Consider the following 25379-nt stretch of genomic DNA (forward strand, 5'->3'; position numbering starts at 1 on the left):
CCACCCCCAGTTTGACTGGATATAGTCAACAGGTCTGGTTAAGATTTTCAGCTGGATGCAGATGCTTTGGAATAGATTAAATAAGGGTGATTTTCCATCATAGGCGTGAGCTATACTAACATGCAGGAAATCTAACTCAAGACTTTAATCACTCAGGGTGTAGGTATATTAGAAAGTTTTAGTGACATTTAAATAGAGGTAGTCAGGACAAATACATTGCAGAGTATATTCTGATTGCAGATGTGACCAGGATTGTTTTCCCAGCCCAGGACACAGGGTACACGAAGTTACTGCTTACTGAATTCAAATCTGTTTTGACTATGAGAAGAAAATTTATTTGTTCCCTGATTGCGGACTGTTCATTTCTCTTAATACCTTCAACCTTAGTGTTTAAAGTCTGAAAGTAACACAAGGAGTTTAAAGGGATAGCACATTCTACAAAACAGGCAATGGCAGTGATACCCATGAAGGTGTTTTGCCTTGAAATTAGTGGCCTGATTGAGAGGATACTGGTAGTCCTCTCATTTTCATGGCCTTGACTAGATGTAGGGATCCATTGCCCCTGACTCTGTAAACTCAGGATCACACCCCTTCTCAATCACCTTTCTCTGTATGCTAATGGAACACTCATTTTTTTTATCTTTAGTGAACCCTGAATTTAGGTTGAGTGAATAATATCATTATCTAACCCTGGTTCTGGAATAAAAATGTGTGAGAATGTTAAATATGTGTGCAAAGAGCCAAAAAGTTAACATGGAAGTAGGGAAAGCTATATCCCATGTCCTGGGTCTCTCTTTCTTATTGTCAATGGTATATTCTTATCTGGAGTCATATTTCTCTTTCTTATAGTCAATGGTATATCCTTATTTGGTGTCATCTCTATTTTTGTATAGTCAATGGTATATCTATCCTTATCTGGAGTCATTTCTCTCTCTTTTTAATGGTCAATATATTCTTATCTGGAGTTACTTCTCTTTTATAGTCAATGGTATATACTTATCTGAAGTCAACTCTCTCTTTTTCTTATTGTCAATGATATATCCATATCTGGTCTTATAACTCTAAGAAAGGGACTTAATCTCTCAGTGACTGTTTCCTGCTTCTAAGCAGCAGGAAGGGAAACAGCATCACTACTGAGATAAAAGCCCTCTGAGAAAAAAAGAACATCCCTGCCTCAGTTAATCAGAAATTTGTCTCCACCTGGAATAATTTTTTTATTCTTCTTTCTCTTTTTAAAAATAACTCTCTTAAGCAGTAAAAAAAAAATCTCCATCAAGAATGTCTATTCAAGTTGGGCCTGATGGCTCACATCTATGATTCCCAGCACTTAGAGGCTGAGACAGGAGATTTGCTGTGAGTTTTAGGTCAATGTAGGTTACAGAATAAGCCTCTATAGCAATCTTTCTTCCACTCAAAGAATATCTACATATAGGCTTCCAAAGGAAATCTGATCACTTTGAAAATATTAATATTTCATTAGATGGAACACAGTTGACCTAGAGAAAAATGGAAATTCTCCCCAATTCCAGGTTTGTTGAGGTCATTCCAATGAGAGGGATTTCACAAACATCACTGAGGAAGCCAAAAAAGCTAGATGTAATTTTGTCTAGTCTTGAGGAAACTGGAAGATTTCTAAAAGCAGTTAAGATAGTCATCTGCAGAGAACAGTGAGGAGAAGTCACTTGTCAGGGAATACTCTGAGGTGGGGTTTACCTCTAATGCCTGGTCAGTGACTTAGAGAGGTAAGTTGCTGTCAAGAGAACTTTTGCTCTCAAGTGATGCTAAAGAGAATCCCAAGCCGAGACATGTGTTCCTGAGACCAGTAAGCATGGCATAGAAAATGAATGGAGAGTCTATAGCCTTACTAAGGTGCCTTTTTATTAGACATATTTGATTGGATCTTATTCTTCTGGGTGACTTAGACTGAGCACACTTTCTAATCACTTAATGGTCCTATAAACTCATAAGGCAGGCCTTGACAATTAGCAAGACAAGTAAAACTTCAGGGTACCTTTTCACATGCATGTCCCTGAATAGACCATGACCACTCAGGCCAACTTAGAAAACTAGAATCTAGATAAGAGATCAGAAGGTATGTAGAGATATTGTAGGACTTATTTGGAAATCATAGGTGAATAGGGAAGGCACTAAATCCCATAGTGACGTGGGCAGAATGGGCTGGGAATTTCTTTTATACAGAGGTTCTTCTCGGGCTTCTTTATTGTGCCAGAGATGACTACTAAGGAATTGGGTAACTGAGCTGTAACCATGATGGTACTGGTGTCTGCTAAAGTGAAATATTTATCTTAATTAGCTGGAATTTTGCTCCACAATAATAGCACATTCAAGTTGACTAGAAGAAAGCCAGAAAGCTACAAATTATAGCAAGCTAGGTTTTGAGGCTATTCCATCTAATATGGTATTCTATGGCTTCTAATTTAAGACTATAATGACACGTTCAAAGGACTGATAATCTAATTGTACCTCTTCCCTTCCCCTCTCTTTTCTCCTCCACACTATGTCCCTCTTCTTCCATTCTTTCCTCCCTTTCTCTTCAAGGTTCTCCTTTCCCATCCCTTCTTTCCTCTGAAATTTTCTCTAGAATCTGTTAGGATCCTCAATCTTAGAAGATCCCCATGTAATTTGTGATTGAAAAACATTATTCTAGGGGTTAAACTAGAGACTGTATATAATAATTGGAAAGTATGACCATAATTCTATGAGTCTTGATCTGTTGTAAAAGATTCTTTTTCACGAAACTAGGAATATGTATAGTCATCTATGGAGTGGAATGTACAAAAGTGGGGCATGAGGGGTCTATGCAGCTTTCCAAATGGCTTTTAATGATATCTATATTGTTTATGTTTGTTTTTGTACATGAGTGTTTTGTCTGTGTGAATATAAGCACATCACATGTGTACCCTGCCCATGAAGGTCAGAAGAGGGCATTGGCTCACCTGAAACTGGAGTTATATATGGTTGTGCACTGCCAGGTGGATGCTGGGAACGGAATGCTAGCCCTTTGCAAGAACAGCAAGGGCTGTAAAACTGCCGAGCCACCTGATGGCCTTCATGAACAGTTGTGACATAAACTTACTCTTTTCAAATTGACAGAATCTCACTAAGGTCTCGAGTTTCCTGAAGACGAGCAGACTACAGATTGAGGAGGCAGGGCTGTACTTTAGACCTCAGCCTGCCACTACCTAGTTGTATTGCCTTGGACAAGCCACTTGCTGTGACTGAGTTTTTTTTTTTTAGGTGCCTGAGAGAAAATACTGCCTGCTTTGTTTCATCACAACTGAGGGAATAGTTGTGACAGAACTGGGAAAACTATGATACATTCTTAAGATGCATTAGATAATTGAACTTCAACTCCTTGGGATTTGCAGCAATTGTGCTAGATTGAAATTGCTCCTTTACAGTCCTACAAAAAAATCAAATAATGTGTCCCCAACTGAATTGTATCATCAACTAAAAGCACTAGCACACGAGAATGTTAAATGATTGCATGCCAATAGTGCTAATGACAGATGAACTTATGGGTTGAACATTCACAAATATAGTGGAGACAATTTGTTAACAGGTTAGTTCAGTGTACTGGGTGTGTAGTAGCTGCAATCTGTAGGGCAACAGGACAAGCAGCAACTTCTTTGAATAAAACGGTGCTTTCCGTGGTGAAAGCAAATGATTTGTTTGGACAAAACATCTAAAAATTGACTAAATATTTATTTGCAAGCTTACATATAAGGGGGTCAAATGTGGAAGTCTTGATAGAAATTAGAGTATATTAACATTTACTGACGAGGTCTAAGTCAGCCATTTAGAATAAGGAATAGGAAGTTGCTAATTGTTCTGTTCCACTCTCCATAGGCATGTCAGTTAGGCAAATGTACTTGGAGGTGGTAAAACTATTCTTTGATATACTTGTAGAATGGAGGCATGATTCAAATACATGCTTGCCTAATAATGTAGAGGAGTTATTGGGAGTCAGATTTTCCTAAGTATTAATTTTGATTTGGTCAGCAGCAAGGAACCTAGCCCCTTACTTACCTGAGCACCATCAGTTCCAAGGAAGGAATAACAAAGGGACTCAAAGATTAAGAAATTTGCTTCATGCTCCCACTGATTAATTAGAAGAACCATAACTTCCCTACCTGAGGTGGCAAGATCTTGCTTCTATTTCCTAGTAAACTAGTTCCAGAATATCTGCTTTCTCTAGAACTCTACTATCTAACATGGTAGCCTTGGGGTGCATGTAACTATTGAGTATTTGATATGTTGCTAGTATTGCTTGAGGTATGTCCTAAGTACAAAAGCATCCCAAATTTCAAAGATTAGTATGAATAAAATAACATAAAATGTTTCGTTCATTTTTAATGTTCTTGTTTACTTGACAGCAATTGAAATAGTATTTTGATATCTTGGCCTCAGTGAAATGGGTCATTGAGATTATCGACAGTTGTTTTACTTTTACTATACCTACTAGAACAGTTAAATGTTATTCATGTGGGTCACTCATGTTACTCACATACATTTGTATTCAACACTACTGCTCTAAGAATTGTTTCTTTTTTCTTTCATGCCATAGACCATAACTTAATTCTAATTATGCTTTCAGAAAAAAAAGTACTGCTCACTGACAAGAGACAACAATCATTGTTTACATGTAACTAAATAGTAGCAAAACACAATGCTAAAGTCAAACCAAAGTAAAAAACAACAGAACAACAACAACAACAAAAGGTTAACACACAGAAACATAAGGCTGATTAGTTTACTAGACCTTAACCGTACCCCTAGATTTTAACACTTTCTGTTCCATACACGTTGTAGCCTTCTCTGTATGTAGCGTAATTCTGAGTGTTGGTGGCAGGAGCAGGCTTAAAGTTTTGGGTGTTCTTTGTGAGTTTCATGCGTTTTGACTCTGCCCGTGATTTGTAACAGAATTCTATCAAAGCCACCATCATGGCCAGACCCAGACCTCCGACAAGTATATAGAACACGCCTGCCACATTGCTCAGGCTTAGAGCACTGGTCTTGTCCTAAGAAAAATGAACAAGGCGATTAGTTCTTGAGGAAAACAAAGGCAATAGGACATCATAAGACATCACAACAGTATATAAAAGGTCTAAATTGTAAAATAACTAAACATTGTGTAAGTGTTAGGACTCAGCTCTGGAAACTGGCTGATGTTTCACAATGACCAGCAAGATGCTAGATTGTGCTTCTGTCGACAGTTTTGATTCTCACCTAAATGTCCTTTAGTTTTCATTCTTTATGCCTGTTAGTATCTCCAAATGATTAACACAGTGTTCAACCACTAAATATGACATCATTTGTTCAGGGGAACAAAAGAGTAAACACAAGCATAATGTATCTCTCTGCTAGCCTAAACACACACCATTTTCCAGAGTTGAGCCGTGGCATAATCCCTACAAATGTAACATTCTTTTCATTTGGGAACTGAAGCACTCTTTCCCCCTTCTCTCACAATACCCACTTCCCCTTGTTTTCTCTGTGACAAACTTTCTTAACAATTAGTCTTTAAGCTACTAGGTAAGAATATTAGAGGTCTCTTATATTCTTGTGTGGAGATTTGCTTCATGGGGAGTTGTGTAAAAAGGGTTAAGTCACCTACTGATACATTGCCCCTTTGGAGAATTGGTTGCTAAGTTCAAAAATCAGGGCAACAAGCCTTTGTGCTGCTAGAACAAAGGTACAACACAGAGCTGGCTTTGCTCCATCTTCCTGAAAGTTTAAGGGAGCCATCAGAAGGGTCCTTTGTGTCCTCAATTGACTCCACGCAAATCAGAAAGATTTTCTAGTTCATTGATGATTAAAAACAAAAATAAAAAAACCCAAAAAATTTCAGTTCATTATAAGGTTTTACTCCAGGGAATGTAGGACTAATTAAAAAAGTGCTACACCTATCTGCTTTCTATTTGGGGTGGAGCAAAAATCGAAGAAGGTGGTCAGTGCCTTTCAGATCAAACAGCAACTCTGACTAAGCTGTCTGCTTGCATGAAAAAGAAAAAAAATCCCGAACCACTGAACAATGGAAAGAAAAAAAATTGGTGTCTCAAGCCCTACCTTGAGGTAGGACACACCAAGGACCAGGAGTCTTTCTTTGAAAAAAAATAGCATTTTGTAGTCTTTTTAGAGGAAATGTAACCATTTTGCTGCTGAAAGGAGTTGAACAGAATACCCATTTTTTTTAAACTGTGGATTTTTAACGTCTTCTCTAAATGATGACATAGTAAACAGATGATGGCCATTGCTGGCCATCAGTACTATGGCTCAGCTAGACCTGATAAATTTAAATGGCCGTGTCCTTCTAATTCTATTTTTATGGGAGCCAACTCTATACCTGGTTACTGTAATAAAAAGGCCAAATGAAATTGAATTGTATTTAGGAGTGGGTGTGGGGGTGCCTTATGTCCTGGCCAGCCTTACATATAGTCACTTTTCTAGAATGAATGACAGGTAGGTGAATAGTAAGAACATCTGTCCCTTATTGGACAGTAGTCATTTCCTTAAGGCAGCCCACCAGGCTAGCTGAGGGGGTAGTTAATAGTCAATCAAGAAATAGACTAATTTCTGGAATCTTCCTTCTACTGTCATAAATGTATATGTGCATGACACTGAATGGGATAAAAGATCCTTTACATAACCCATGTGGTCTGTATCAGTAACAACAGTTTCAAATTTCATGTGTTGAAATTTTGCAGAATTCCCTGCTGTGGGATGTAGAAAACCAGTAGCAAAATGGTTTGCTGCATGGGGAAAATGAGTGACATTTCATGAAATGAATTAACTGATACCACAATATTAGTTCAGAAAAAGGAAAAGGCAAAAATTGAAACTAAAAAGAACTTTCTTAGGGGAGCAAGGGGCGGGTAGAGGAAGGAGGCGGGGAAGAGTGTTTCATGCTTATCAATGTGATGTTAATCCTGACGATGTACACCCTTAAGGAGCATGCGACTAAATTTTAAAAGTATTACATACAGAGATTCAAATTACACCTTTGGAAGAGAAAAGTGTGACAGACTTAATGAGATTTGAGATCCAAACAGATGCTGAATTTAATATCACAGCAGCTGGGGGGAGCTAATCATTCTGCTTACAGAGACCAGTCTTTGTTACTTGCTTGACTGTTTTCTGATGACAAAGACATATTAATAACCAGCGGTATTTACAACTGCGGTCTCTGACACTGCATGAGATTAAGATAAAGTACTGTCACAATTGGATCTTTTTTTTTTCTCTTTGAACTTTCAAAATGTGAATTACAGCAAAACCCCTTTATAACACAGCTTGCTATTTTATACTTTTGGAAGTCCTTCGAGCCAGATCAAGTCCCTAATCAGAAGAGATCTATATCATAATGGGTTGATGTCATATAGCAGGCCTATGAGGCTGGTATTTGTCTTATTTCTACAGTGCTGGTGTTATGAAGGGGTCTCACTGTGGCAGGGTGTGTGTATTGGGAAGGAAAGCCATTTGGGGATAGAAAATAAACAGTGGGTCAAAATGTGATTGCTAATCAGTACAAAAAGACCTTCAGCGACTGACCTTACTCCCGGAGTCCTTGGCTCCACATTCCCCCTTATCGTACCACCATTTGTTTTTCAGCTTGTCTAAGATGCCTTGTTCACTGAGTTTCAATACTGCAAGGTTTACAGGCGTTCTTCACGTGGGAAATAACATAAATAACATTATATTATGTTATTTTATGTTATTCAAGCTTCAAACTACTTTAAAACTATAGAAAGCGATAAAGCAGGGGGCCCTGGCCACAGAGTAATTTTAGACACTGCAGGCAACCTGAGTATTACCTTATAAAAAGTTAACACTACAGCAACGCTATGTTTACCAGGGCCTGCCCATATCGCTTTGAGTAATCGGCACACACTGTTAAATAATGAGGATAGAAAAAAAGGCACTCTTCAGATACGCTGTGTGTAGCGAGGAGGGTCTCCCTTCAAGTGACAACCGTCGGCGGCAGCTTGCAGTAACTTTGTGGTGGAGGCGTGCTAGGTTTGATCTAACCGGGTGTCTTGTTGTACTTCCAGACAGAAAGCAAGTTATGGGTGTGGGTGGGAGGGGATTGGAAGGGGACAGGGCCAGAAGGGAAACATCTGTATATTGTGGACCAAGAATAATAAATGAATCTGAACAGAAAACGGATCCTGTATAAAGAGCATGCCTTTGGATTAATTGTCCCCTAGTGCACAAAGCTATTGCCCAGCTGAAGATGATCTAGTCAAGAACTGAACTATACACATATCCTCATGCAATGACCATACAGTCTAATTCCTACGCGCACACTACTCTTAACATTAAAAGTTCATTGTAAACCTTGAAATTTTTCATGAGGGGCATTTTCAACAGGAGAAAAACAGGCCCACGGGAGGTGTCTGAGTTAGACTGTATGTCTCTCTGATGTGCCTACAATTAGGTCAGATCCCCAGAAAGTGGAGCGGGGTCTTGCATAGTACAATATCAGTACAGTATTGTGTAAAATGGCCAACTGACATTACCACTGTTGAGTGGTACTGTGGGGAAGAGTTTGATAAAAATAAGAACTCTTTAAGTGAGAGACTAATACATCTTCAGGAGGCTGCTTTCTCCTTGGTCCTCCATTACTCAATGTATAAAGACTGTTTTTGAAACCATTGGGCACAATGTGTGAGTCTGACTGGTCTCATGACAATGATGTTTTGCCCTGAGAGATTTGTTTGGCTATCAAATAGAAATAGTGACTACTACCCCTTTTTCTTTCTAAATTCCTTTCAAATTTAAAACAAAGTTTCTCTAATAACTTTAGGCAAAATATGAGTTATATGGAATGGGTGTCCTAATTCTATGATGAGGCAAAAAGCTATATTCGGCTTCTTGTGAACAGTACTGCCAATGCTAGTGTGTGTTGGTCTAATGCCATGGGCTTTAAAAGAGGAAGTCACACAATTTATGTAACTGTGGGCGTGCTGCAACATTTCTTAGCTTCCTTGGGAGAAGTTGGACCTATTAACATATCTGGTTACAGACAAGACTTCCTATAGTCACAAAGATCTGGTCTTTGTCATACCAGCTCCTAAACTTTCCTTTCTTTTTCCATTGCAGTTGAGAGCAGAAGGACCGTTTTGGTTTGAGATATTCTGAGATATGTATCATCATTTAAAAATAATGTGCAATTTCGGAGTACTTGGGATTTGAAAAGCAACAAACCTTTAGCAGCAAGGAGGTATCACCCTCTTCGTTAGTGCAGGGCATGGTCACCAGAATATCTTCATTCTGTGACTTACAAGGTAGTTGAATTCCTTTCATACTTTAAAACGTTCCTTACATCAGCACTCAAATCCTAGGCTTCTCAAGTAGTAACCAGAATTGCAGCAAAGCATACACAGAACTTTGAGCCTCCTTAAGATAGTATTGGCAGGAAAAGTTATGTTTTAGTTTATTTAAAGGTCAACAAGACCATATATTGTCCACAGAGCAATGTGGGAGTTGCCTTCTCCCTTACTCCTCACTGCTATTTTCTTTCTTTCTCTTCTTTATTATTTGTTGTGCTATCACCATCACTTCTTTCCAAGCGCTGTGCTTTGAGCCTGGTTCTTGTGTGAGATATAGCATTATGGAAGTTGCCTCTAGATACAGGGTAAGATGCTTCTAATGACATGAGGGGTGACCTGGGATCATCGGGACTTTTTTTTTTCTGTACTTTCTTTTTATTTCAAATGGTTCAGTGACTTCTCATTGCTCTCGGACTGTGTCCTCATCAGGCCTCATTCTCCTTCAAGGTTCTGCATTCTTAAAAATACCTCACTCAATTTGTTCAGTACTGCTGCTTTTATTAGATCTTAGGAACGGAGCAGCCTGATTAAAGTTACCACACTAGGGTTACTGAAGGGTTCCATTCTCTAGATACTCTGGTTTTAGAAGATGTTCATAGACATTTAAGTGACATAGATTGATAAAAGGGGGATATGTGGGTTTAGAGCAGTGGTTCTCAAAGTGTGTTTCAGGGACCCCTGGGGGATCATTGAAACCCTTTCATTAGAGGGTCTGTGAAGTCAAATCATTTTATAGTGATACTAAGGCATAAATTGCTGTTCTCACTATTATTCCTTCATGATATACAACTTCCTTATAGGATATGATATGTGAAATCATAACAAATTGAATGAGGAAATAGAAATGATAATCCCATTCTTTAGTATAAGCCAAATAATAAGAGCTCTGCAGAATGAGCGAGTTTCACTTTTCTAACTGTTGTTTTGAAAATAGCTTTCGTAAAAGTATATTATTTATTTTAAAATGTACTATATTATTTTAAAAGTAAATCAATGAATGTATTCTTTTAAAATTCTGTAGTTTTCATTTTGGACATGCTAAACATTAATAGATACAATAAACATAAAGAAAATAGTTTTAAATTTTTGCAATAATTTTTAAGAATATGAAGAGTTCCAGAACAGAATGTTTTGTAAGCTCTGCTTTGGAGAATGGATGAATTTTGTTGTGGTAGGGGCTGTCAGCTACGTACTCTTGCCTAAGCTCAGACTTAGTATTTCAGCATATTAGTGTTCTCTTTCTGACAAATGGCCTACACCTGCCTTGGGCCATTCAGTAGCTTTCACAGGACAGCTAGGAGCTATTTCCCATTCCAGTTTACAGAACAGGTTACCTTAGTGTAATAGTTTTTGAGCAGGCAGGTGTAGCAGGGCTTTTTGTCCTCCAAAGGACATTTGGTAATGCCTGGTGTCAAAAATGTTGTCAAAAAATGAGGTAGGGAATGATACAGGCATCACATAGGTAGAGGCCATGCATGTTGATAAACATCCTATAATTACAGGACTGTCTCTACAGCAATGAATGCATCCTCTGCTTCCAAATGCCCAGAGTGCTGAGGCTGCGAGCACCCAGATCTCCTCCGAGATACACAGACAATAAAGAACTCTGACAAATCATAGACTCCTAGAAGGTTTGTCTTTGATTAGAAAAAAACAAAAACAAAAACAAAAACAAAAAAACCCCAAACCAAATAACCCAGTGTTAATGAAATTTGGCAGGGAACTAATGTGCTCTTGGGAGCTTCAAAATAGAAATGAGGGCAAATCCAAACATTTCAAGCAGCAGCACACCCGAAAAACACAAAACTTGTCATCAGAAATCACAGATAATGCCACTGAACAAGGTAAGGAGTGCTATGGAGAGAAGAAAGCACCCCAGTTCTGTGTTGCTGTGGGATAGGCTAAGTTTCCAAAATGGCAAAGTAAATATGCTTTTCTCACACAGGTTTCTCCCTGTCTGTGCCTTACTAGCTACATTCTTAAGTATAACTCAAGTCAACTAAATATATTCACACACTCATACACATGTGCACGCGCACACACACATACACATGCTTACACACACATGCATGTGTGCACACATACAAACACGCACACACACATTCTGGTGTTTTGAAGAAAAGAGAATTAAATGTATATTTTGTCATTTTAGATGTTATTTCTGTCAGGATGCTTTTTCCCCCTCCTAGCTCAGAAGTTTTCTCCCTCCGTCATCCTCCATATTGTCTTATTTCTGGGAATGTATAGTGACTCCTTCTAAACACTGCTTCTCAAAGGCATAGGTCATAGCTGATGCTTTTGTAGCCTCACTTATATATTCCCAGTAAATAACCATTTCAAAGATAACTCTTTTAGTTTTCAGTTTTCAGCCTAGTTCCTTTACATAATAGAATAGTCAATTTTATTATTGGTCAAGTTTATTGGCCAGTCCAAGAAGGCAGATTTATGGTCTTCACTTTATAAATTATAAAACTGAAGCACATGTAGGTCAAGCAATTTCCTTAAACCTCTGCATAGCACAGGGCAGGCTGTAAGGTGAATGAATATACACTGAGCTCTCTACTATGCATTACTGAAACATAGACAAGAGTAGGTAGCTCTCCTCATTTTTTTTTCTCTTTGGGCTTAGATGTCCATAACGATTTTTTTTTTCAGAGACCTCAATTCTCCAAATAACTATCAATCTATTAAGAGTGTGTATATTTCAGCTGGGGCCTTTTACTGTGATGCGTAATGCTTCTCATGGTTAATGTCTTGAGCAATTACTTCAGCCCCTTGACTTGTACCTGGGAGAATTCAAAGTCAGAAATATTTATTGTGCTCACCTCAATAGAGAACAGAAAGAATTTAACAAAGTAGGTCAGATTTCTATCACGGAAATTAGCCAAACTGTTGCTGTCTGAAGGGCTTGCTATGAACTTTTTTGCTGAGCAGAGCCCTCAAAAGTTAGAGACATTGGTCAGCAAGCTGAAGGAGAAAACTGGAGGGCTTTCTGGTGAAATTTGATTGGATCTGAGAATATCCCCAGGCCCCATTTTTCATCACTATTTCTAAAATTCCACTGTAAAAATTTCATACTGTTAATTTTGAGCAATGTGGGGGTTTTGTTTTTTAAAATATGCATCTTCCTGAGATACTGGAAATGAAGGAATAGAAACTATTTACAAAGCAGCTTCATACTTTGTTTAAAAAATGTTTGGGGCTGGGCGGTGGTGGCACATGGCTTAAGAATAAGAATACCACTTTTTTTTCTGTGAATGTAGATTCCCTATTGTAAAACCCAAATACATTAGCTTTTTTGTTAAAAAATCTGCTAAATTTATTTAAAATTTTGATTTTTTAAGTATGTAGAATAATAACTGAAGCAGCTTGGACCCATGTTGTGTTCAGTGGAGTTATGTGAGGGTGCTGAGCCTATCTATCTATAGGGGAAAAGAAGAGAATTTGGATCTAGTAAATTCATTACCAAGTCAATATTCCCAAGTAATCTGGTGACCTGGAAGGCACAAGAGAAGAGCTAACATTGTGGATATGACTCTGATTCTGGGAAATATAGAAACCCATGCTATAGTGCAGTGTCATTTATCCATTGGAGACACTGAGTAATACATTCTGTTCTAAAGATTTCACTTTCTTTTTCTGAACGGGAATACTAAGAGAACAAATGCTTGGCTAATTAATGATTCCCAAAGATCTTCAGCGGTGCCCTTAGGAAGGATAGATATACATGCCAATATATAGGTTGTAGAGAAAAAGATCACACAGAAGCAAATGAATTAATGAGCAAGGATGGTGAATTTATAGATGTATTTAGAAATTTGCTTAGACAGCACAATATCTAGGTGATGAAAGTGGAAACAATTGCAAATTAAGTTGGAAAAATTTCTTCCATCTTGTTCTGCCTCCAAACATTTGCTTTTAAATTGCTAATTCTTACTTTTTGCTACCTTACTGAACAACCCTTATGGAATATCTTTAGCCCAGTGGAGAGAGAAAAGTTATTCTCCATCTTCTTGGCAATTTTTAAAACTGAGAATGCTTCAGGTAGTCATGGTGATGAGTCATCCAGATGGCAATGCACCGCCCTTCTCAGCCCCTCATTCTGGCCTCTCTTAGAGAAGCCATAGTACCACTTAGCATAAGAAGTATGTGCAGGTAGGGGCAGATATAATTGCATGGGTTTTTTTTTTTAGGAGTAAATTGGTGGTTAAGAGAGAAGAATCCTTGCTGAATGACAGGATCTAACATGAGGCCCTTTGTTTTCCTTTTTGTTAGTTAACTTGAGATATGCTTGGTGTGAAGGGATTTACTTGTCCATAAGCCAGATATTGGAAGCTATGACAGTTTAAAACATGCCCTAGGGTGTGCAGGTGTCTGGAGTCATTCAAAATATTCTATCTCCCCATTTTTCACAGGCATCCCTGCATGCACGGTTGCAGGAGAATAAGGGTCTATGTCATTTCAAACATTTTGCCTTTGGGTCACCCTTTGACTGTTGCCACTACTAGACTCTGACTCCTCATGTGATCCTCATTTCCATGGAGGAAGATCCAATGATTTGCAGAGTTATGCAGTGCTTAGTGGCTAGAAGCCACCTCTGAGAGGGTATTTATAACCACGTAGTTCACAAATGCAGCTCAAACCTATTTAACTCCTTGCTAATGGGATCATAATTTAATATAAGTGCAAAGAGCAAATTCAATAATGTATGCATATAACATTAGGAGCTGAAAGCTTTGAGTCATTTTTCTAAGGGCCTAACAATGCTAATGACTGAAATGTATTGATGAACATCTGTGCTTGCACAGCAGCCGCAGACGTAGACTTGAAATCTGGAGTTAAAACCAGAGGCACTTCCATATGATAACCTCTCACATTCAAAGCCAGAGAAGTTTTGTTCTGCAGATCATAAATTTCTCTGATGGATTTCTTTAAAAAACTAGACCTCTGTCTGGCTTACTCCTCTAAAACAGGAATACAAAATGTTTATGGGCCGTGGATGATTTTACATAGCCTAAATTGTCTGGGAAGATTACTGCCTCGATTTCTTCCCACCAGAGAGAAGGGGACCAGAGAAGATACTATAAGGTGGATAAATGATATATTTCACTGAAAACTTCCATTTTAAATGTTTCTCCCACTTGATGTCCAAGTAAGCTTAAAAAATTCCATTTTAACATGCATGAGAAGTTCATACTATCAAATCGGGTTGGCATTTATCATATGTAAGTCTGTTTTCTATAGTTTATTCCAGCAGGACCAAGAGAGGCCAGAAAACTCAAATGATGAGTGTCTCTGAAGACATGTAAGTATTCAGGCTACAAATAATCAGCCCTGGCTTGTATCTATATACTGAAATGAATGGTGGCTATATATCAGACCTACAAACTTGGTACAGATTGTCAGCTCAAAGGTACATACATACCAATCTCTTCCAGCACACATTTTAGCAGCCACACAGTCACATCATGCCTGCATTCCTAATAGTGATGCTAGACAGGAAACACCAGCAGTTTTACTATGAGTGCCTGTGTATATATACACACACACATATATATATATATATATAGATACTATATATTATTATATAACCATATGTATATGTAATATGATATACTAAAATACAGTATTCTATTGTTTTGGATCTATTTTGAGAAGTAGTTAAGTGCTAGAAAAATTGAATGAAAAAGTCAATTCAGCAATTAGACCACATTTTGCCACTTTCGACTAATGGGTATCAGCCTCACGTGCCAAGGGCCAAATGCTATACCGCTCTCTAAAAAATAAAGAGAATGGATTTTTTAACTTTACACATTTCCCCCCACCCTTTTCCACCAACCCCAACTCCCACCCTAACCAAAAATAATTTAGGTGCATCAAATCTTTCATAGTTCTTTGACATGGTTGTCCTACCTTTCAGACAGTGTAGGCTCTATAACCTCTTCAAATGAAATGAAACATAGTGATTTGATCTTCAGGGGAAAGAAAGGGCTAAGAAATGCATCATTTCAATCTTTGCCTTGGTCACAGTGTCCTTCCTCTTGACAACTGGGTAACATCATTCTTACCTTCTTGCTTTTCACTCCTGCTGTTCTTTTTGTAGTTCTGATGTTGGATATTTTGGTTGTTTCTCAATATGAAACATACTCATGTTATCAGGAGAACAACATATGCAATCAATCAAGTCCTAATCATAGAAACCATGTTAAAGCCACATAGTCTATTGTTTTTAAGTCAAAGAATGAAATAATTAAATGGTATTTTCTTTGTAGGTTACATTTTTTCCAATGGTAGAATTTATTTTTTTTTTAGCATCATTTGCAAAATCATTGGTTTTGGCAGTGGACTGGTTCAGTTCTTAAGGCAACAGGTCCCTTGCTTGAAGCAGTCATTTGACAGAAAGTGAGGATTTGCTCTTGGGAGGAAGACATGTATAAGTTCAAGGAGTAAATTTAGTCACTACCATGAAAGGAAACTGTCAGGATCTTCATATTTCCAGGAGGCAGTACCAGCACAGAAACATGCAAACCAATGAAGAGTATAGTATACTCACCCTACTCCTTGATCCCAAACCAGTCTTGGGGATTCACGGGAACTTCTGCTAAGACCCAGGAAGTGTCATCGTTCTGTAATGGTTCTTGCCTATACACATAACACTGTCAATAAAGTGTCATTGGGATCCATTTTAACCCTGGGAATCCACAATGTCAACCTTTAGGAATGGCTCCTGCCAGTAAAAGATCCATTTTGTTGCAGATAAAGGCAGATTCAGATTCATATCCATTCCCTAAGGACCAAGATTGTCAAAGAATTCTGGGTGTGGAAGAGAAGTGATTAAGAGATGTTGGCATAGGAGAGGAAAACTGTAGACATACACAGGAGAAGAAATACATACAAAACTGACGATCTTATTTATACACGCGGGAAAAACCGTTATAGTCTCATTCATCTAGGTATCACCAACTACGGGTTTGAGGGAATTTAGAAACAGGCTATCTCCATGTGCCATTTCTTTACTGTCTCCGAATAGAAGACTTGCTAAGCAAATGTAAAGGTATTAAAAAAAAAAGATTGCTAGAGATGGGAAAGAGGAGGCAAACTGTTGAATTTCTTAAGAGAACAAACTTTAAGTGTACTTTAAAAGCACACAGATAAAAGTAGATACAATTAATTTTAATTTCAGGGAGCCTTTGAATCTATTAAAATCAATTCCATGAAAATTTTCTCATGTCTGTGACATATATTGGTCAGTTTCTTCTAGTTCTTATATGTTTCAATTTCAACTGCTTTTCTTCAATAATGTTCTATACCATAATGGCCATCCCATGATTTATTTAAATAATGGTGGCTTACCTTCATAGCTTTTTGCCTTCCATTTCCCTATCTGCCTATCTGTCCTATTTAAACATTTGGTTTCATTGTTCTCAAAGGCACACGATATGTGCTGATTTTCATCTTCAAAAGTATAGATACTGAAAGTATATTTAAATCCATTGATAAAAATCTATACTGAGATGGGATAAAGTTTGTAATATCTTATCACTCCAGATACAAATAGCTTGCTTAACCGACATTTTTTTGTTTGACTAAAGTAAAGATACATAGGAAAGCTGAGCTGGCATCATGAAGTTAGGTGGGTGGAGGGAGTAGAAGAATTTAAAATGTGAGATGATTGATAAACAGCTGTGGAAGAAGGTTGACACCCTTATATAGGGACTAAGCAAAGTCTTCATCTGCTGTGTTTTACAATGACAGACTTGCATTGGCTGTCTCACAAATGCTTTGACAATCTGAGTTTATAGCTGAAACAACTACAGCCTCTTAATTACTACATTTTCACATGTGCTATAATAAAGCACTAACACAAAAGGGTGATTGTGATTCCCAAACCACAGTCTTTAGTTCTATGTTAGGATTTACTAGCCCTGCCTTTAGGAAAGGCAAGTAGTGTTTTGATCCTAGCCTATAGGCCTGATTCAGGGTCTGCTCCAGCTAATGTTCTTGTTCTTAATTCCTTATATTTAGGAAAGAAAACAGAGTATCTATTATATTAGTTTAAGAGTGTATTCATTTTTAACATCATGAAAAGTTGCTGTTCTCTACATAGCATAGTACCTTTAGTAGACTATGCTCAGAATGCATGATGTCTCATGTTAGAGAGGGAAAGTCAACAATTTAACATAATTGCCCCCATTTATCATAATTTAAAGGTTGTAGAAGCAAGACAGAGAGAAAAGTAATACAGGTATTTCCCCCCTTTCCTGATTTTAGAGATAATAGGTGTAAAAGTGTTTCTGAAATAGTAGAAGTGCTTATAAATGTCAGGCTTTGTGATTATTGTCATTTTTAGTAATCAGTACTGAGGGTTAGAATGGCTTAAATATGCCATTTGCCTAGTAACAAAGGTGATTGAGAATGAACCTGATTTTTATAGAAATATACAACATGCAATCAGAGTCACATTGTTCATTGGGGGGTAGATGCAATAACTTGCTCTCTGCAATATTATTAGAAGACATGAGCCTGAAAGGCAGAAGAGCTGTGTGATGGCATTGGCTATATGACATTCTTAAAGTCATTGCCATCTCTGGGTCTCATTTTCTTTGAGAAATGATGGATCATTCAGTGGTTATTTGCCATGTTAACTGGGGACAAGAGTCAATAAATAAGTGTAATTCTCAAGTCATTTTATGAATAGGTTAAAACCTCTTTGATACGGACTATCACAGAGGAACGATTGTCTGTGTGAGTGAGGCAATTCCTGAATTACAAAATAAGTCTGAGGCATGATATTTTCTTATTTTAGTTCTGCTTTGCAATGCAGACTGGCTATAAAACATTGCTTTATTGGAGGGCCTCATGAGAACTATCTTAGTAGACAGATTTCTAATGAGTATGATCATATCTGATGAGTGCTCCCAACATTGGAAAAAAGGTTTGTTCTCTCAAGGAAAAATTCAACTGACAGCAGAGTCTAAACTCTTCATTTGCTTAACAAACCTCTCTTGTCCATATCCATAATAATAGAAATTTAATTTGTAGACTGGTCCTTGTCTAGTTCATTCCGTATTACTAATGAAAGCACTCCAAGTTAGTGAGGTTTCAATGCATTTCTACCTTCTCCATGGACTTGGGTTGGATGTCACAAGGCAGTGGTGAAACGGAGTCAGTCAAGTTCGTTTCTTGTTCCCTCTTGTGCTGACTCTCAGAAAACAGCAGGTAGCAAGAAGGAAGATGACAAAGGCAGGCTCCTTGGGAATTCATAGGCGGAATAAAGCAGTTGTTGGATACGTAGCACTGATCACATTATTAGCCATAGTTGAGAGTGGGGTTGACTCATTGCAAAAGGTAAATTGAAGGGATGACCACAAAAAGTTATTTGAAAGTTGTCTGGCAGGCAGCACAAAGAAGTTTGAAACAATTAGAATCTACTAAAATATTTTCTATTTGTATACCAAGTTTTAGATAATCTTGGAATTGTAAGTTAGCAATAAAGTTAATAGATAAAACTTGGAGGCAATACTAAGAAAGAGAGCAAAGAATTTGATTGCTGCTTATGATTAGCAAAAAACAGGCTTAACATTTTGGAGTCTTCATGATACCAAAATTATTTTATGAAAAGTCAGTCAGCCACTTACTTATAGTGCAGGTTTTGCTTTGTTTTGTTTTGTCTTGGTGTGTATGTGTGTGTGTTAGTGTGTGTGTAAAGCATCAAGAGACTAGTTATTGTAAAACTTGTGAGCACTTGCACTGGGTGGATTATTTAGAGTCATTTTGATTCAGTCCATGGCTCCTCTGAATGATGAGTTCATGAGAAAAACGTATCCAATCCAGCTCCATTTTCATTCTGTAACTCACTTGAATAATAGAATGAGGTTCTTGGTGGCTTGCTAATAACATGAGAAAACTGCTGGGAGGAAGTTGCTAAAAACTTTGGGCAATCAGGGTCGCCACTATAAAAATCAAATGAAGCAAATGATTGGATAAATTGTCAGTGTCATCAGTTTACATTGGCGAGAGAGGAAGTCGCTGCTTTTTGGCACAAAGTAAAACCTTGATTAATTGGAATCCATAGGAATGGATGGGACTGTTAATAAGAATATTCACTTTGTTTCATCCTTGGCTACTGACATGTTGCCTTAAAATGCTTGTATCCACTTTCATGACTCAGAGAAGTAGCCTCTGACATTTGAGGGTCAATCCAGATGGAGAGAAGTTATAGGAGAAAGAATTGAATGTGATCTAGCCGCAGTTATCACATGGCAACTATTTAAAAACTCAATTCCTTGAGGTCTTCTCATTTTGGGTATCATTAATGTTTCTCATCAATGTGAAGTTTGGAATGGGGACCAACAATTCAGGTCACTGGTTCAGTGTATTCTTGTTAATCAAGGTTTTACAATAAAGGCTTTGCCAATGCCCAGTAAGATTATAAACAGAAGTAGCAGTTTTAAAATTTGTTTCTTTGAAAGTGCTCTGTATCAGTGTTTCCAAACCTGTATTATAATACTGCAGACTGGCAATCTAGCTTTTCTGCCAGGATCCCGAGGGATGGAGAGGGAAAGAGAGGATCAGAATTATGGCCATTTTCTCTGAAGGAAAAACAAAGTTTTGGCTTGCCTGTCTGTTGCTCTGTGGTTGGGAAACACTGTTCTTCACCTTAAGATGCCCATGGTATCTTGGTTGTGAAAGAGTTGATGTCACATGTTTCAGTATCATTCTCAAGCCCTTTGGACCACAGAGGATTCTGTTTTCAGGTCCTCTCCTGTACTTACCCGAAGTGTTTTTCCATGACTTGGTATGTTGGTTTCTGAGAGGGCACCTATTTCCTGTTGCTTGGGTGATGACCCCAAAGAATATTAGGAATCCAAGGAATAGCAAGTAAGACGGGTTTTCTCATGATGACAATCTGGATAACAAGTAGACCTACCTGAACCAAAAACATGGCTAAAGAAAAGCCAAATCAGGGATTCACACACAAGTAGTAGTATAGGCGACGCACATGTTTAAATGCATAAAAGCCCTTTTGCAAAGTCTCTGTATGTGATGACCTATTAAAGAAAGACCCCATTTAACTTGAAATTTATAGTTATCTTTGCTTTTCAAGTTAAGTGGGGCCTACTTAAATCAGCCACTACATACAGAGAAGAACATTCCATCACTCATCCAGGTAATGGAAGTCACCCCAACACACTCAAGCAACGTCTACAAGCAATCATCACATCCCAGAAAAAAATAGAACTAAACAAATTATATCCTGTCATCTCAGTGGCTGAATCTGACTTCTTACACAACTCTACTGAGGCAAATGGGGAGTCTCACAGGCCACCCTTGGGCTTTTGAAAGCCTAGGGCCCTGAAACCCTATAATGACCTTCATATGGAAACCAGTTTGGCGTGTGAGGGAAGGAGAAGGGTGTGGACAGGAAGCCTCTGTCTGGGAGTTTAAGAAGGGACCCAAGTTAGATCAAAAATATGGGCAGTGCCCTGAAGTCTTTCTGGTTCCCAGGGGAATAACCTGGTCATCCTACTTTCTGTGTGCGTCTTGTGCTCTCTCCTCAGTAATGAGATAACAGTCTTGCCGATTACTCGTCACTAAGGGTACCCGGTTGTGGTGACATTGAGGCTGACCTTGGAGTCACCGCCCCCGCTGCCGCACTCTCCTTTGTCGTACCACCATTTGTTTTTCAATTTGTCCAAGAGGCCTTGCTCATTCAGTTTTAATACTGCCAGGTTAACAGCATTTCTTGAAACGATAAAACATAACTTGTAAGAAAATGCACAAATGCTTAGGAAATCGTTAACGTATAAAAAAGGAGCACAAGAGGACAAATTGGCTAAATTTCACAGAACGTGGAGCTATAAAAATGTCTGTAGAGTAAATACAGGGTTAAATATTGGAAGGTGGCATGGAGGATAACATTTGCTCAAAACTGAAGTGTGCGGGATGGGGAAATTGTCTTTGAGAAAAAAGTAACAAGAACACCACATCCATGCAATTAACATTCGTCACCATAACTTGGCTTTTACCATTTAAATTGAAAAAGCCGTTGAACTGTAAAATTAAAACAGCAACAAACAGTCAGAGAGGACAACACAGAGAGAGAACATTAAAAAAATGGATGCATTAAATAGATGAAACCATAATTTACCGTCTTATTTAACTCCATGGAATATTGTAGATTTTAAACTTTAAAAGTTACCTCAAAATCCACAAGAAAGAAAATGACAACAAAATGCATCAGGGTAGGTGGAATACTATAACAACACGGATATTGTTATATTATTCCACCCACCTTAATGCTGAGCCTTTAGGGGTTGCCACACCATAGCCTTTGGAATCCAGATTTCCACCAACTTTCATCGTATCGCATGGCTTTCTCTGCTCAATGTACTCATTCATGGTTGACTCCAGCAGGAAGGCGAACTTGCCCTTGGACTTCCGAACTCGGGCTACCCCATCAGCTGTTGTTTTGGTAAACACAGATGGTTCTGCTGATTTCATGTAAGACCACATTTTCTCGTACACAGCAATTTTGGATCTCTGTAATAAAAAGATAAGAATTCTTTGGCTGGCCAGATATGACATCTCATCTCGAAGGGACAACAGTATAGTAGCTTTCAAATGTAATTGTTTTTAAAATTAAAATTTTTATTTGTGTGTGTGTGTACGTGTGCATACATGCTTGTGTGTGTGTGTGTGTGTGTGTGTGTGTGTGTGTGTGTACTCAGGCACTCTCAAAGACTAGAAGAGATTAGATAGCAGATCCCTTAAAGATGGAGTTGCCGACAGTTGTGAGCTTCCTGACATGGGTACTGTGGTGGCTTGAAAGAAAATGTCCCCCAAAGGGAAGTACACTAATAGGAGGTATGACCTTGCTGGAGGAAGTGTGTCACTATGGAGGTGGGCTTTCAGGTTTCATATATGCTCAAGTCATGCTCAGTGAGTCAGCTCACTTCCTGTTGCCTGCAAGATGTAGGACTCTCAGCTACTTTTCCAGCACCATGTCTGCCTGCATACTGCCATATTCCACCACCATGATGATAATGGACTAAACCTCTGAAAATGTAAGCCAGTCCCAATTAGATATTTTCCTTTTTAAGAGATGCTATGGTCATTGTGCCTCTTCACAGCAAGAGAAACCCTAAGACGAGTGCTGAGAACCAAACTCTGGTCCTTTGGAAGAGCAGCAACTGCTCTTAACCAGCACCCAAACAAATTTTCTTGCAGTTCACAATGTCAAAGCTATGCTACACTATGACTGTCCACACACTTTCAGACATCTGTCATACTGTTCTAAAATAGATTTCTCCAAACTGTGCTTATCCTTGCAAATTGTGATGCTTTCTCCTATTTTCAAATTCACTTAAAAATTCTAGTCCTGGCCAGCTGACTTGGTTTCATGGCCCTACTAATCAGTTACTATCTGGTTTTGGAAGGCATTTTCTCATTTGAATTTTCTTCCTGATAAAGAAATCCCCCCTTGATATCCCTTTGTATGTTTATCCTGTATTTACCTCAGGAGGTAATTGGAATGGCATAGGAGGTCAGTTATGATAAGAAAGTTCTCCCTTGTTTTGAGATGATCTTTTTCATTTCTAGAACATTGACACCACCTGTAAAACTATGCAAAGTAATTCTGTTTACTGCTCCATATGGCGATCCTTCAAATATTGTAAGGGCTTTCTTATGTCCCTCTCTAATCTCAGTAGGTAAAATTCTATTGGCTGTTACTACTCCCAAAGCTCTCAGAATTTTGCTCTTTCAACCATAGGCTTATTTGAATTTGCGATGTCTCTTTGAAATTGGAGTGCTTAGAAATAAAGACAGCACTACTGAAGTATGGCCGGGACAGAATAAATAAACTGTTAGCTTTCTGTCATTGGAGCGTTATTTTTGAATAATGGGGTTCGAGGTTGCATTAGTGTATTTAGTCATTTGTCTACCCTTGCAACAAATATTTATTGAGTACCAATTGGGGTTGTGAAGTATATAATAGGACAAATAGTGCCCTTTCCATTCAAGTGGAAGTGTCACAAAAACTGTTAGTTTTTTCTATCAGTCCAGGTCACTCTTGTCTTTATCTTCTCCATTTCAATTTAATCTCATTAAAGTTCATTTGAGTTTAGATGGAGTTCAGAATGTGTATCAAATATTTAATATCTTTGTAGCTCCATGTGTGTCCTTGTAGAGAATATAAAGAATGACCACAATTACTCCAGAACTTCCAATTGAATTGATAACTAGAACCTTAGGAATGAAAACCCTAGATAGAAACTATCAGATGACATTTTATCAGAGGTGAGATAATATGGTAAAACCCACAAACACATGCCATGATTTCAAGTGTCCTCCCATGAGCTTTCCTGGTATCTATTCTAGCTTGTTTGGTAAGTTGCTTAGTTGTTCTTTTTTAAACTTTGGTCACCTGTATTGCATCTTTTAATTTTTCTTTTAGTAAGAGACCTTTATACATGAAATATAAACATTTATATTCCTTATTTATCCTGTCATATTCCTCTAACAATGTATTTTTTTGAGACTTGCTCAGACTTGTCCAGATAGATCCTGGCATTCTCCGAACTGTCTCAATGAAAATTAAACCTCATGTTTATGGTAATTAGACACCTACAGAAACCCTCATGGAGTCACTAAAAATCTCAAGAAACACATTTGGATTGCATAAAGTACAGAAAAAAAACAGGTGGACATTGTTGAATGAACAAAAGGAAGATTGGTAGAAAACGAGTTTAGGAAGATAATTTTGTCAGAGCTTGTAGATCATCATTAAAAGGTTTAGATTTATTTTACCTGAGATCAGAAACTGTTAGAAGATTTTGAGAAGGTGTGTGTGTGGGGGGGTGGAGGGTGTGATAACATTCAATTACAAATTTTAAAAGAGTTCTCTGCTGTGTAGAGAATGGGCTAGAAGGAGGGTCAGAGTAGAAGCAAGGCCATTACTTTGAAGGCTATTCTAAGAGTTCAGGGTACACATGGTGGTGTACAAGAATAAGATAGGATCAATGGAAGTGGAACTAAGGTTAGGTTCCAGATTTGCTTTGAGGGAAGAATAAACAAGCCTTTTAATGGGCATTTCCAACTGATAGTCTAAAGATAACTTCTTAAAAAACATTTTATTAAAAAGCCTGGCTCTTGCTACCACTCATCCACTGAACACCTAAAGTAGACAGTTTGGTTTGCCTTTCCCCTGTCTCCTTCATTATTGCTATGTAAAAATATTGTGAAGACTGTCCTTTTTGTCTTTTCATTATCATTGTAGTCTTTTTATGGCAAGCTCTCCATCTTTTTGTTTTGGTCTTGATTCTATTGTCTTCCCACAGATCTCCTTGCTTAATTTATCTATTCAATGGAGCCTTTCAATGCACAAACCCAATCTCACTACAACCTTTCTTAAAATTCTCCAAAGTTTTCTTAAAATCTATAGAACAAAATTGTAAGTCTTATCTCTGATATCCAAGGGTACTTTCCTCAGGCCCAGTCACACTAGACTATTTATTCACTGTAATCAATTTGATGCCTTTGACTATGTTTTTGCTTTTGCCTCAATTACCTTATTATTCCTGTAAGATCCAGAACAAATGCTGTCTATTACTTCTAATGATATCTTTCCTGCTACCATAGACTTTGACTGCTACTTAGTCCTTTGCTCTAGAACTTGCTAGATCATATTAAGGGGAGTTAGCTACATGTCTGTCTTTCCTCTTGTTATTTGAGGATTTCTTGAGGACAAAGTCTATGCCTTATTCATTTTGCTAGCCATATTGGCAGTTAGCACCATTTCACACAAGGTAGTCACTAATGATATATTTATATAATAATAAGCTTAGTCTTGGTCAGGGAGACAGCCACATTACTATCAAAAGATGTCAAGATGAAGCCAGCCTTTAATGCCAGCACTCAGGAGGCAGTGACTGGCAGATCTCTGAGTTAGTGTACAGAGCCAATTCTAGAACAATGAAGGCTACACAGAGATACGCTATCTTTCAAAAACCAGAAAAGTTATTA

General features: G+C 38.0%; 1 protein-coding gene across 2 annotated transcripts in view; it reads right to left on the reverse strand.

The window, feature by feature from the left end:
- Positions 1 to 4796: 4796 nt before the first annotated feature.
- The window catches only part of Gria3 (glutamate ionotropic receptor AMPA type subunit 3), a 263616-nt gene continuing 243033 nt past the window's right edge, over positions 4797 to 25379 (reverse strand). Inside the window, exons 13-15 of one of the 2 annotated variants that reach the window (XM_038316290.1) lie at positions 21649 to 21896; positions 7573 to 7687; positions 4797 to 5042 (exon numbers count right to left, since the gene is read on the reverse strand). In XM_038316290.1, the coding sequence (XP_038172218.1) occupies positions 4797 to 5042; positions 7573 to 7687; positions 21649 to 21896 (609 nt within the window). Of the gene's footprint in view, positions 5043 to 7572; positions 7688 to 20983; positions 21099 to 21648; positions 21897 to 25379 lie in introns of both variants that reach the window. The other variant, XM_038316291.1, reaches the window with a different exon arrangement.

The sequence above is a fragment of the Arvicola amphibius genome, chromosome X (assembly GCF_903992535.2).
Source record: "Arvicola amphibius chromosome X, mArvAmp1.2, whole genome shotgun sequence".
Lineage (NCBI taxonomy): Eukaryota > Metazoa > Chordata > Mammalia > Rodentia > Cricetidae > Arvicola > Arvicola amphibius.